This window comes from Podarcis filfolensis (genome assembly GCF_964270895.1).
Source record: "Podarcis filfolensis genome assembly, chromosome: 2".
NCBI lineage: Eukaryota > Metazoa > Chordata > Lepidosauria > Squamata > Lacertidae > Podarcis > Podarcis filfolensis.
The window spans coordinates 74,035,107-74,047,464 of record NC_139605.1 but is presented as its reverse complement, the minus strand read 5'-3'; the positions used below and the strand labels follow the sequence as shown (position 1 = coordinate 74,047,464).

The 12,358-nt window shown below is 42.7% G+C and overlaps 1 protein-coding gene across 19 annotated transcripts in view; it reads left to right on the top strand.

Moving 5' to 3' along the window:
* SH3TC2 (SH3 domain and tetratricopeptide repeats 2) overlaps positions 1-6,636 on the top strand; it is a 51,799-nt gene extending 45,163 nt beyond the window's left edge. For 14 of the 19 annotated variants that reach the window (XR_014543016.1, XM_083593688.1, XM_083593685.1 and 11 more), the window contains 2 exons: positions 714-910; positions 2,570-6,636. Coding sequence is in view for 13 of the 19 variants with exons in the window: in XM_083593688.1 (XP_083449814.1) it covers positions 714-910; positions 2,570-2,761 (389 nt within the window). In the remaining 6 variants the exon portion in view is untranslated. The remainder of the gene's footprint in view (positions 1-713; positions 911-2,569) is intronic. The other 5 variants (XR_014543015.1, XR_014543017.1, XR_014543018.1 and 2 more) reach the window with 1 other exon arrangement.
* Positions 6,637-12,358: the final 5,722 nt, after the last annotated feature.

Genomic DNA, 12,358 nt, shown 5'->3' with positions numbered 1-12,358 from the left:
CACAATACAGTGTGTATTCATTCTGAGGAAGAGTGTGTAGATCTCCCTAAATCTGTCAATGTATAAATCTGTTTTGCTCCTCCTATCTTTTGATTTTCAGTAGAAATTTTCTGCAATTACTTTTAGAAATTGTGTGTCCAATTTCAGATTTATAGTCTGTTCTGTAGTTATATTAAAGTGCAAGAGTTGCCGTTCAGTCCATCCCTTCTTTGCTGTGAATTTCCCCCCTCTTTACATGGAAGTAATTGAAGCTTCTAATCTTGTGTAATGAAAAACTGCATTTTAAAAAATGCATAATGAATAAAAAAAATCATACAACAGAGACAATAATGACATGTATATTTATTTTGTTTTAATTGATGGGAACCCTACCTGTCAAGAATTTGACATGAATTTACGCTATCAAATTGACAGTGACACAGATTTTTTTTTAGGACATAGGGATTAGAATATGCATTGAAAAGCCAGGGAAAATGGCATCACGCAGTAGCAGCAGCACTGCAACCAAAACAAATTAATTCAGAGGAACTGCTCATTGTTTTGCTCTTGTTTTTTTTGGGGGGGGGGGGACAGAAATTCAGAAAGAAGGAAATTGAGAAGCATCCTCAATTCATACATCACCCAGAGTCACCAAACATGTACTCATTTGTATATTAGTAGGATGTATCATTAATCTTATTTAATTTTAATTTTAATTCTAATTCTAATTTAAGGAGATCAGTTGCAAGAAGTGGTTGCCTTTCACCGCCTGGCGACAGTGTACTATTGTCTGCAAATGTATGAAATGGCTGAGGACTGCTACCTGAGGACACTCTCTCTGCGCTCACCATTGTTGCAAGGCGCTCAGGAAGCTATGTATTATTCCAAGGTTTACTGTCGCCTGGGAGATTTGACCCTGCACAAACTAAAGGTGAGTGACAGCAGTCTGTGACACATCTTGTGATGAATCTCACTAAACATGTGGCAAGGCCACATGCTAAGTTTCATCTGACCTTGCGCTTAAATTAAGTCTTTCACTATCCCATTAAAAATCTAAGAGCCTGCAGTCATCAGTTGCCATGAATTGTTCCAGAAAATGCCACCCATTTGTGGTGATGTACGTGCTCTGTTGTGCTGGCTTCTGCCTTGCTGCAGTTCCAGAACCTGTTCAGTCTTCCCTGGACCTCCAAATCCTCTGACTTCAGTTTGACACACAGGTCTTGAACCTTAATTTTGCTTTTCAATAGCCCTGCTACTTCCCTTCGACACTAATTTTTCTCTCTGGCAATCTAGACCACCCCACCTCATTCTCTGTGGCTAGGTATGAAATATAGTTGTTGTTGTTGTTGTTGTTAAAATTTGTATACCACCCTTCTGAAGATCACAGGGTGATTCACAACATAAAAACAAAAAATGAGAACACAAAATTCATAATAAAACAAAAGCAAACCAATAATCTCCCTCCCACAAACACATTTTAAAAGCCATAGAAGGTTAATCAGCCAAATGCCTGGTTGAAGTGAAACATTTTTGGCTGGCACCTAAAGATATGTAATGAAGGCACCAGGCGAGGCTCCCTGGGGAGAGCATCCCACAAATGGGGAGCCACTGCAGAAAATGCCCATTCTGGACCTTTTGTGGAGGAGGCACATGTATAAGGGCCTCAGATGATGATCACAGCGTCTGGGTCAGTCCATATGGGGAGAGACAGTCCTTGATGTAGTGCAATTGTGAGCTGTTTAAGGCTTTATAGGTGAAAACCAGCACTTTGAATTGGGCCCAGAAGCTAATTGGCAGCCAGTGTAGTCGGGCCAGAATCGGTAAAACATACTCAAACTGTCTTGTCCCGCTGAGCAACCTGGCTGCTGAATTCTGCACCAGCTGAAGTTTCTGAACTTATTAGAAGCTGCCATGGCTGAAAGAGTTCCTCTCAAAAAATGCTGCTTGAGGCACAAATGTAATCATATTTTCAAGGTTCCCTCTGGTTTTTAAAAGATCGTTGGGAGAGGTCCTTCCCTTCTATCACACCAATATCAGAGGCATGTTTTGCAAGGGCGCAAGACCGGGCCTGTACCTAGGCTCTGGAACTCATTTCTGAGGGAGGCCCAATTAGCCTTCTCTATTAACTTTCTGCCACCAGATGAAGCCGTTGCCCCAACAGAGTGATTTGTGTTTCTGCTGCTGGTGTTTCTTTGGGATGCTTGTTTTAATTTTCAGTGTTGCTTTTTCTCTGCTCTTGCTTTTATTTAGGGTTTTTAATTACAGTTTTATTTATCGCATTGCTGTGCTTTTATACTGAATTAAATATTCAGTATATTATTTTTAGATGCCTATTGGCACCTAGTGAGGATGGTGGAGGGTGGATAATAAATGATACAATAAATAGATGTGTGGAGGCGGAAATTAATTAATAATTATCTGTGTTGGTCGATTAGAGCAAAGTCAGTATCCCCCTGGTGATTGACTAACTGTGCAACTTGCTTAAAGAGATCTGGGGAGCATCCATTATGCTTTGGTCCCTGCATTGATACCCACAGTCAATCAAACTGGTTTCTCACCCCTCTAATTTTCCTCTCCCCTTTATCCTCAGGATGAACAAGATGCAGCTAACTACTTCCTCTTGGCCTTGGCTGCTGCCACTGAGCTTGATGACCAGGCTTGGGAATGCAAGATTCAGTCCAAGCTGGCACAAATATATCATGCTTCCCAGTCTGATAAGAGCCCAAGGGGGTGGACCACGTATCGGGCCCGGTGGCTGAGCGAAGGAAGACGTGATGTATGACAAATCACCTTGCGGGACTCAAGAGCTCTCAGACCTCTGAACCAGAAGAAACGAAGCTCGTTTTTCTCACCTCACTGCCAAAGAGCTCTCAAGTGCCTCCTTGACTTTGAAGCGAAGGGGAGAAACATGTTCCGGCACTTCACTCTCCCTGTGTTTTGAAATTACTGATGAGAAAACTTTAATCTTTCAGGGGATGGATGCACTTTCTAATAGACTGACGCAAAGTGGATAAAAGCCAGGTCCCTTGTGTTTTTATAGCCTAATATTTATCAGCAACACGTACGAAGAGAAGACTTCCATTGAGACCTCATTTAATTAGATACACACTGTGAAGGTGTTGCTTAAAGTGCAAATTGAAAGCACAAGGTAGGATATAAACAAGAATTAGCTTGTGGAAACATAAGTTGGCCAGGCTTTGAAGTAGCTGGAGATGATCTCTGAAAAGATACAGCATGAGGATGTTCAACCTGTACCCATTCAACTTCAGTGCCAAAATGCAGAGTGCACTTTCACATTCCCTGCAAACCTTGAATGAGCCCTGAAAGACAGAAAGTTCACTTACAGGAACTTTTTGGGTTGTTTTTTTTAAAGGATTGTGTGTGTGTGTTTTAAGTTGTCGACAATCTACGCTTATGTTTATTTCTGTTTTTCAGCTTTATCTTTATCCTCAAGCAGTCTCTCTGTGCCGGTGTAAACTGCATCGGGACCACAAAGATATTCATAGCAAAAGACATAATGGCAGATAGCACCTTTAAAGAGAGCATGTGCATGTGATGGGTAAAGGAGAAGACGATCAAAAGAGGGTTCAGGACACATTCTTCAGCCAAGCAACAAGCTGCCTTTGCAACTGAATTGAACCACAAGTGATGCCCCTAGCTCCGTTCCATAGGAACCTGGGACGTGACCCACTATTGAGTCAGACCACTGGTCCATCTATCTCAGTTTTATTGATACTGTCTGCAGCTCTCCAGGGTTCCCAGGCCAGATTGTTTCCCAGCCACCCCTAGAGATACCAGGTGTTGAACCTGGAACCTTCTGCATGCAAAGCATGTTCTCTGCTACCCTGACCTACATCCCCTCTCTTCTTCCCAGTTCGTTTCTTCCTACTCCAACATGAAGTCTGTGATGGAGGCACTAAGCTGCAGATTGTTTTGCCAGTTGTTCCCAGCCAGAAAACAAGGAAGGAGGTGGAAGTGGCACTGTAAGAGAGAAGTGGGTAGTGAGAGGAGCAAGATGGGTGGGCTTCGGCCAGCATTCATTTCATTGATTTGCTTGTCTTCTCAGTTCTTTTTTGAAGCTGGACTCGGAGTGAATTCTTTCTGAACATTAAGTGCATCTTCTGCTTAAAGTTCTCAGTAGATCCTGAATTCTACAAATCACCTCAGGCCCGGGCTTGAATCTGGCTTTTTCTATCTCCACATATTGCCACCATTACCTCTCTTTCCCAGGCCTACTCAAGTGCTCTTGCCTGGTTGGAATCCTTGAACTGCAATAATGTCTCTTGCTTGCCAAGATGGAGAGATGAAGTTGGGTGTGTGAGGAAACCTCTGACCTCCGTACAGTCCAGACCTACAAAAGTCGCATCCATTTCCCTGCATCCTTTTGGGACTTGCTCCACCTGGCACTGGCAAGTGGCCCCCAGAAGGTTGCCCATGAGGGAATATGGCCCTTAGTATAAAAAATGCCGCACCCCACCCCCTGTAGAGGGGCAGAGCCTGAGGAAGGTTAGTCTTAGAGAGGGACAAGGGCATGCACACTGAGCAGAAACTCCTCCAGCAGGGGGATATATTTCTCTGCCTTCTGAGTGAAATAGGGGCTCTGGCTACAAGATTCAATGAAGCCAAACCATGGCAACCTTGGCCTCAGAGTCAGGCCCTCAGTTCTTTCCTCAGAGAACCTAAGGAGAGCCTGCTGGATCAGACCAATGGCCCATCTAGTCCAGCATCCTGTTCTCACAGTGGCCAGCCAGATGCCTGTGGAAAGCCTGAAAGCAGGATCTGACACAAGAGCATACACTTCTCCTGTGGTTTCCAGCAACTGGTATTCAGAAGCATTCAGAGGTTCTTTCCTGGCAACAGGAAAAGTGTGTCCTTTATTGTGCATGTAGTTGCCAAGTCTCTGCTGGACCTGGATCTGAGAGTAACTGTACCCTGTGTATCCAGAGATATGGAGTGTAGCATGAATTCCACAGGGAGGGAACGTTTCCATAGCTATACCCAGTAGGCCTCTGCTGCTTTACTGCTGCAATGCTTGCTCTGTTGCCTTCCGGCACTTTTCCCTGCTGGGTGCTCCCAGCCCCTTCCATTGAGGCTGAGATGATATACCCCATGTAGGAATGGCACGTTTATTTTTGGCAGGGCATGGAGCATTACTCGGGGGCAGCTTCAAGTGTTTGCAAGCTGTTCTTCACAGTCATCTGAGTTCAAATGAGCTTTTAAGTCTACTTGGAGATGCCACATGTTTACAGCAATCCTTCAGCCACATCAGAAATGCATAAAGTTCTGTGCATTCCAAGCTCTAAATCAGAAGTCTCCGTGCCTACAAATGTCAGGTTGTGGCAGGAGGCTGAATTCAGATGCCCTATTGTTTGATGCAGCGCAGCTAGTCTTAACATCGCGTTACGATTCTTTTCCTGTATAAAGCCACTTTTGAGAGGGTGGGGAAGAGAATTGTCTTTTCCATGGGGTGTTGTGTTTGTACAGAGTGTCTCTGAACTCTTTCTCATGTTACGAAAAGCACGGATGAAAGTGAAGAGGTTCTTCCTCTGATAATAATAGAAGCTGGGATGATTTCCATGGAACTGGATGTTGGGAAGTTCAGAACAGACGAAAGGAAGTACTTCCTCACATGTTGCAGCGTTATGGAATTCATTGCTATGAGATGCACCGGCCACCAATGCAGATGGTTTTAAAAGGGGGTTAGGCAAATTTGGGGATGGCAAGGCTCAGTGACTGCTAGCCACGTGGCTGTGTTCTCCGTCCTCTCAATACCAGCTGCTGGGGCCTGCAAGTAGGAAAAGTGCTATTGAGCTCAGGTCCTACTTGCAGGCTTCCCATAAGCAGCTTGTTGGCTACTGTGAAATGCTGCCCCAGATAGCCCTTGGGTCGGATGCAGCCACACTCTTCTTAAGTTCTTATGAAGTAAAAAATTCAGCTTCCCACCCCCTGGACCCATTTCAAAGGAGCTTGCACTTCTGCTGCACCAGGAGATGCTGAGGGAGCCCCCACATTTGGAGCAGGCAAGCCTCCCTATGGGGTAGATGCTATTCTCACAAGCCCCATGTAAAAAATAATATTGAATGAATGCAACATTGTGTGTGATAGTTCATCTCTGCTGGTAAATTCCTGAGGTGCTACCATGCCTGCCTGCTTTCTGCCTGAACGTTTGAGTCTCTGCTATGAACGTTTGAGTCTCTGCTATGAAGCAGGAGGGATATCAGGCCTCGCTGTCTTTATGACAGCCCCTAATTGCCTATAGCAGTAACTCTGAACTGTGCCAGTCACTGCAAACGGCTGATGTAGCCATCCAGGACATGCCTCAGAACGAATGTCACAGTGTCTAAATGTAAGGGGCAATACATAGTTATAGAGCAACGTGCTTTGCATGTAGAAGGCTCCAAGTTCTGTCCCTTGACGTCTTCCATTAAGCAGATATTGGGTCCTAAGACCTTGGAAAGCTACTGTCTGTTATCATTCTGGATTAGGTGGAGTAATGGGCTGCCTTGTTTTAAGGCAGCTTCATATGTTCATACATGTTTCTGGGTGTTGTAGCGCTGGGCGTTTGCCAGCTTACAATGTACAGTTTTGCTTTTTCTTTGTGCTATATCCCATCTCACCGCTAGAGAGCAATAAGCAATAAAAATTACTTCCTGGTAATGATTATTTTTCAGTTGTTACTAAAAGCAAGAATCATTTTTTAAATCAAAAAGGGCACCTTAACCATCAGAACCTTTAAGATGCAGCTGTGTATATTTGAATGGACACATTTAGGAGCAACTCTCTCCCAGAGGTGGTGTTTCTGCATACTTTCTAAACCCTAAACAGATCACAGTTTCCTTCTCCCACTCCTCATCTGTGGAACAAATCAGTTAAGATGGCAAAGAACTGGGCTTCATTGCTTAAGGGGGAACCTTTAGAAATAATCCTGATAGGTTCAGCTTTTGTTAGATAGCATTTCTGATTATTATAGAGAAACACTAAAATTATGAAATAACATAGTGTGCTCCAAGAAGCCAGAAATTAACCTCCTGCTATAAAAATAACCTGGTAATACTTACTATTCTTTGAAAAACACGCTCCTGGTTTAAAATTTTGCATCTGAATTAGTTTCTCTCGAACACACACACAGAGCGAGGGAGTTAGTACTCTCACAGTGCACAGTCTGCCTGCTCCCACCCTTTCTGCAGTCTTCTGAAAGTGTACAATTGTTTAACACCCTGTTCATCTTTTAGAGAATTGTGTAAAACAAAACATCTATGTGTAAATCATACAGAATGTCTGAATAGGTGACAGGACCTTAATTTGGTTCCCCACACTTTCCTTAATAGCTTTTATTTTCATGTAGGCTCACACTTTCAAACTCCTGATTTACAGTTTCTGAACCTTTGGAACTGGCAGTTTCACTAGAATTCTGCTTCCCTAATTGTTGACGCTGCCAGTACCTGAAACTTGTGACAAGAGCCATCCAATCAAGTGCCTTGATCTCGCTGCATTTCATAACATCTCTCAAATGTGAATTTCAAACATGTAACTCCATTCTAGGATCCTCTTGAAGCATTTCCTTTAAGCTTTCCCAGGAGACCTTTCTCACTTCCCTTGGTAGTTCTAACGGGCACAAAGGAAAAGGAGTTGGGGAAAAAATACTGTATATCTATTCAGCATTGCTAACCAATGCACTCTCTGGGTAGGAAACATGAGACACTTTCTTAAGCATGTTTACTCAGAAGCAAGTCCCTTGGAATTAGATGAAACTTGCTTTCTAGCAGGACTGCTTAGGATTGCAGCCCTCCGCGATGTTTAAATACACTCTGGGCGACTGGAGACTGGCACACCTCCAGTAAAGTAAGTGGATGCACACACCAGCTGAGAATGTGGCCCAAGAATCTTAACCTCGTTTGGCCCCTTTAATTTGCAGCAAAGAATTCTGCACAGCCTGGGAAAAATCAATAACTGCACGAATCTCCACTTGGGAATATCTCACGTGGCATGAGTCTGCTTCCCTTTACAGATCTGGGCTGCCTTCCTAGTGTGATCTGAGATTTTACCTCCCAGGGGTGGGGATCATAATGTTCAGCAGCTACTGCAGTTGCTTGAAAACAGAATGAATCCTAGATTGGACAGTCACTAAGAAATTGTGGAATATACGCTTGCTGTTCTATGACTTCTCCACAGACTTTGGTGAGCATGTGGCTGGTGACTTGGGTTCTCCAGCTGTCAGTTGCATGCCATCTCCCCTGCCCGCAGTTGCCCAATAGAAAATAAAATTAAAATGCTATCTTGCATGGAAGAAGAAGCAATCATTACACTATTGCAGTGTTCAGCATGATTATTGTAGTTAGTAATCACTTGCAATGAGAAATGTCTTGATGAAATTGCTGATAATAGCAAGAAGCTGGTGCACAATGGAGGACTGGAAAATTGGACAGGCTGATTTGATGGACTGGAGGAAAGTAAATGCAAAGCTTTGTATGTGAGGTCCAGAAAGCACTTTCATCATCTGCTGGGGGTTCATCAGCTGGAAATGATAAATTATCATTATCATTTGTGTAATTGTTATTTATACCCTGCTTTTCTGTTCTTTATACTCAGAACAGCTTACAAAGAATACCACTGTGCAATAAAAATAAACAATTAAAACTACACCCCTGCAAATACTAAACTAGCATTCAGATAAGCTATTAAACTAGCATTCAGATAAGCTATCAATTAAAAGTAGAGCAATCAAAAGCCGCAGTTCATAAAACACTAAAAGTTACAGGAAGAAAGCAATGCTGTTGTGTTGATAGGTAACCACAGGGACCACAAATCCATCAATGTGATAAAAGCAAGCAGTGAAAATGAATGTAATTTTACTAAGTATTAGGAGCTTCCAGTACTTTTTATCCACAGGTTGTTTAAATGCTCCAGTTTCTTTAGCAATAAAAAAAGAAACCACAAACAATTTAAAACTTTTTTCTTTTTAAATGCAGAAAACGAAATGTCTCTTCACGGTACAAATGTAAATGGAAGAGAAGAAACTGATAAGAAATGGCATTCTTATTAGCTCTTTGATTGCTGTGAATTCGCATAATACAATCTATTTCCTGGTAGGTAGGAAAAGTAACAGGGTGTGTGTGTTTGTCAGGGGGCATGAAAAAAGAAAGTGGGAAGGCAGGAGAGGAATTTTTTGTGTCACCTGGGCAAGCAGCCCGGTGAGATATTATGTCACAGCAGCTGTTGCTGTGGGGGATGGAATACAGTTATCATCAAAGCAATCCTGAAAGGCATCCCATATGTCATTACATTTTTATTCAGTGTTCATTTGTATAAATTTCAAAGGCTCCAGGAATATCAATTCTAGGAGCTTTGCTTTCTGGGTCATCAATGCTGTGTAGAAAGAGTCAGATTTCCAAGCCTGTGGAATCAGCAACTCAATGTGTGCATAGAATCCAAGCCATGTGCCCCTTACTCTGGAGAAGCCACAGAACCAGAATATGATCAGTGTCAACTGAATGCCTACAAATGTGCCAGTAGGGGCTAGTGCGAGGTTAAAGCTGTGCTTGATGTCTTTCCCAAAACCCATAAATTTCTTTGCGGCTCAGATACTTATGTTAGATTAGGATCTACTTCCCCAAAAGGATAGACATCAGAGTAAATTCGTTTGATCAATTGGGAAACGGACTGGCAAATTTATTATTTGTAGAGCTAAAGTGTTTTATCCCACACTTCAGTCGAAAAAGGAGTTCAACATAGCAAGTCATGAGGCAACAAGCATTTTACAAGTAAGCTTCCCTAATTGCTTCTTTACCTATCTGTAGGAAAGCATGGAGCCCACTTTGAAACACAGAATGATTAGAAAACTTCATTCAACAGCCAAAACAAGAGAAAAGTTTTTGACTATCTGCAAGTAATACACCGCAGTTCAGAGAGTACATGGACAAATTGGAAAGATTTGGGGAGGGGGAGTTACCAGGAAAAAATAGCTAGAATTCAAACTATAGAAAGAACAGCTGAATAACCTCGGAATATTCAGCTCATAAAACAAATTACAGACTCGCTTCAGAAACTAAAGGGATAAGAAGCTGTATGCCTCCATGGGCAGTATCTATTTCATGTCAAGTCTATTGGCACATAAATATGCAATAGGCAGGAAGTCTTCGTGCCCCTTCATAAACCTTTAATTAGCCCTTGACAAATTGGCACTTTCAAATATTTAACAGGATGTCAGGAAGAAATGGGTGCCTTATGTGCTGAAGAAAGGAATATAGATAATATAGAGGGCAAGTGTCAAAGGGGCCCTTAAGTGGTAGGACCTCCAGCTCACACAGATGCCTAAGTGCTGCCAATTCTCTCTCACACCAAACCAGCTTCAGCCCCACAGGTCATATTCTGCAACGTTCTAGAGGAGCCCTGGCTTTCCAAGAACCCAGACAGCTTCAGAAGTAAAGAAATGGCAGGAAATCTCTGATATGCAAGTGGAACACCACTCACATGCACCTGGATTCAACCCACTGCAAATGTTTGGAAGAATTTCCTCTCCTCACTACCTTTCAGCAAAGGAACAGGCTCCCCAATTAGGTTCTGGAATATCCCTTTTTGTTGGTTTTCGAATGATCCCTGGCAGTATCAGAGAAGTTTGGGGAAGAAGACATCCTGTCATGGAGCAGAATTTGGCCTCTATCTCCAGCTGGGCTTTCTCGCAATGCTGTGATATTATCGCTGGCCTGACTTCATCCTTCCCTGCTCTCTTATGCTCCATTGAGTTCCCTGGAGAGCCTCCTTGTCACAAAGCAGGAAGCAAGGACCGGAAACTTGGCAACAAAATTCTCCCTTCACAGGAGTGATAGGAAGCATCATAAGTGCCAACAATTCTTGTAAAACTGCTTAATAGCACTGAAGCTTGGGGGTGGGTGAGGACACAGTGCCGGCTGTCAGGAGACAATCCAGAAATGAGATGAAAAACACCAAAATTAGTGTCCAAACACCAGAAACAAAACAGTGAGTCTGGCCCCAAACCAATCTCAAGATAGCTCACTCTATCCCTTTTCAGTGAGAGAATAACGAGCTCACCAGTTGGGCACCAAAGGAGATATGTCTCCCTGCCCACTGACGTCATCGCTGACCTTTCTGAGAATAAATGTCTACCTCATTATTTTAAAGGGAAGACCAGTTTTTGGCTGGCTTGAACAAGCTGTGCAGATAGGGAAGCTACATGGATTCATATTTCATTGGCCTGAATCCAAAAGGTCAGCCGCACAACATATGGAGCATCCCGTTCGAGGGCTTAATATTGTGAATAAGTTGTTCTGGTATCACAAATGGGTTATAGAATCATAGAACTGTAGAGTTGGAAGGGACCCCAAGGGTCATCTAGTCCAACTCCCTGCCATGTAGGTGTCACAGTTAAAGAATCCCTGACAGATGTTGGAGTTCGAAACCGGGAAAGGCGGGGAGTGGGGCTTTGGGAATCCAAAGGGTGTACAATTGTACTTTGTTTTTATGTATTTTGTTTTGCTACTTATATTAAAATGGGGAACTCGTGAAAGGGAATTGGGGTCGACCTTAGAAAAAGATATTAAGAATAAGTACTGATGCATAAAGACTGAGGTTTATGTTAAAATTGGTTAACTAAAATGAATTAAATATAATAAGGTAAAATTTGGGGATAAGAACTTGCTGAACTAAAAATTGAATTGGAATACAAGAAGGGGAGGTGTGGGAAAGTCAAGGAAATATGTTATTGAAAGAAAGGAATGCAATTATATGTGTGTGTTTTTTTATTGTTTTTTCTTTATTTTTTGAAAATTTCAATAAATATCTTAAAAAAAAAAGAATCCCTGACAGATGGTCATCCAATCATCATTTGGTGAATAACATCATGCAGATGCTTTGTTAAAAAAACACCTTGAGCAAGCAAAGCATAGGTATTCCATGGTAAGTGCCTAGTCTGTATGTTGTACTCCAGGATGACAATCTTGTACGAAAATGTGCACTACACAAAACTTTTAATGGCATTAAGATGCAGAGCCTGCTGTTGGGGAACAGAGTTAATATATTGATTGCAGTGGTTCCCTCTTAAGTGCCACTCACTGTGCTTTGGTGCCAAACTTGCAAGGGCCAAGAGGTTGCAACATCGACAGGCCTAGACAGGAGAATGGGACAAGCTGCCATCCCTTGATATCCCGTTTCCCTGTCATCTGTGTTATGCAAGGGCCTCAGAAATAATTAGCAACTCATTATAAACATTTCCTGTGGCGCAGACTAGACGTCCGACTCACAGAACTCTTCTTGCAGGCATTCAATGTATTCCCTCAGCCAAGCCATCTTTTTATTATTGTGACGGAGGGAAGCAAGGCCCACCCTCACCTTTCCCTTCAAGCCAGGTTGAGAGGCCTTGGCT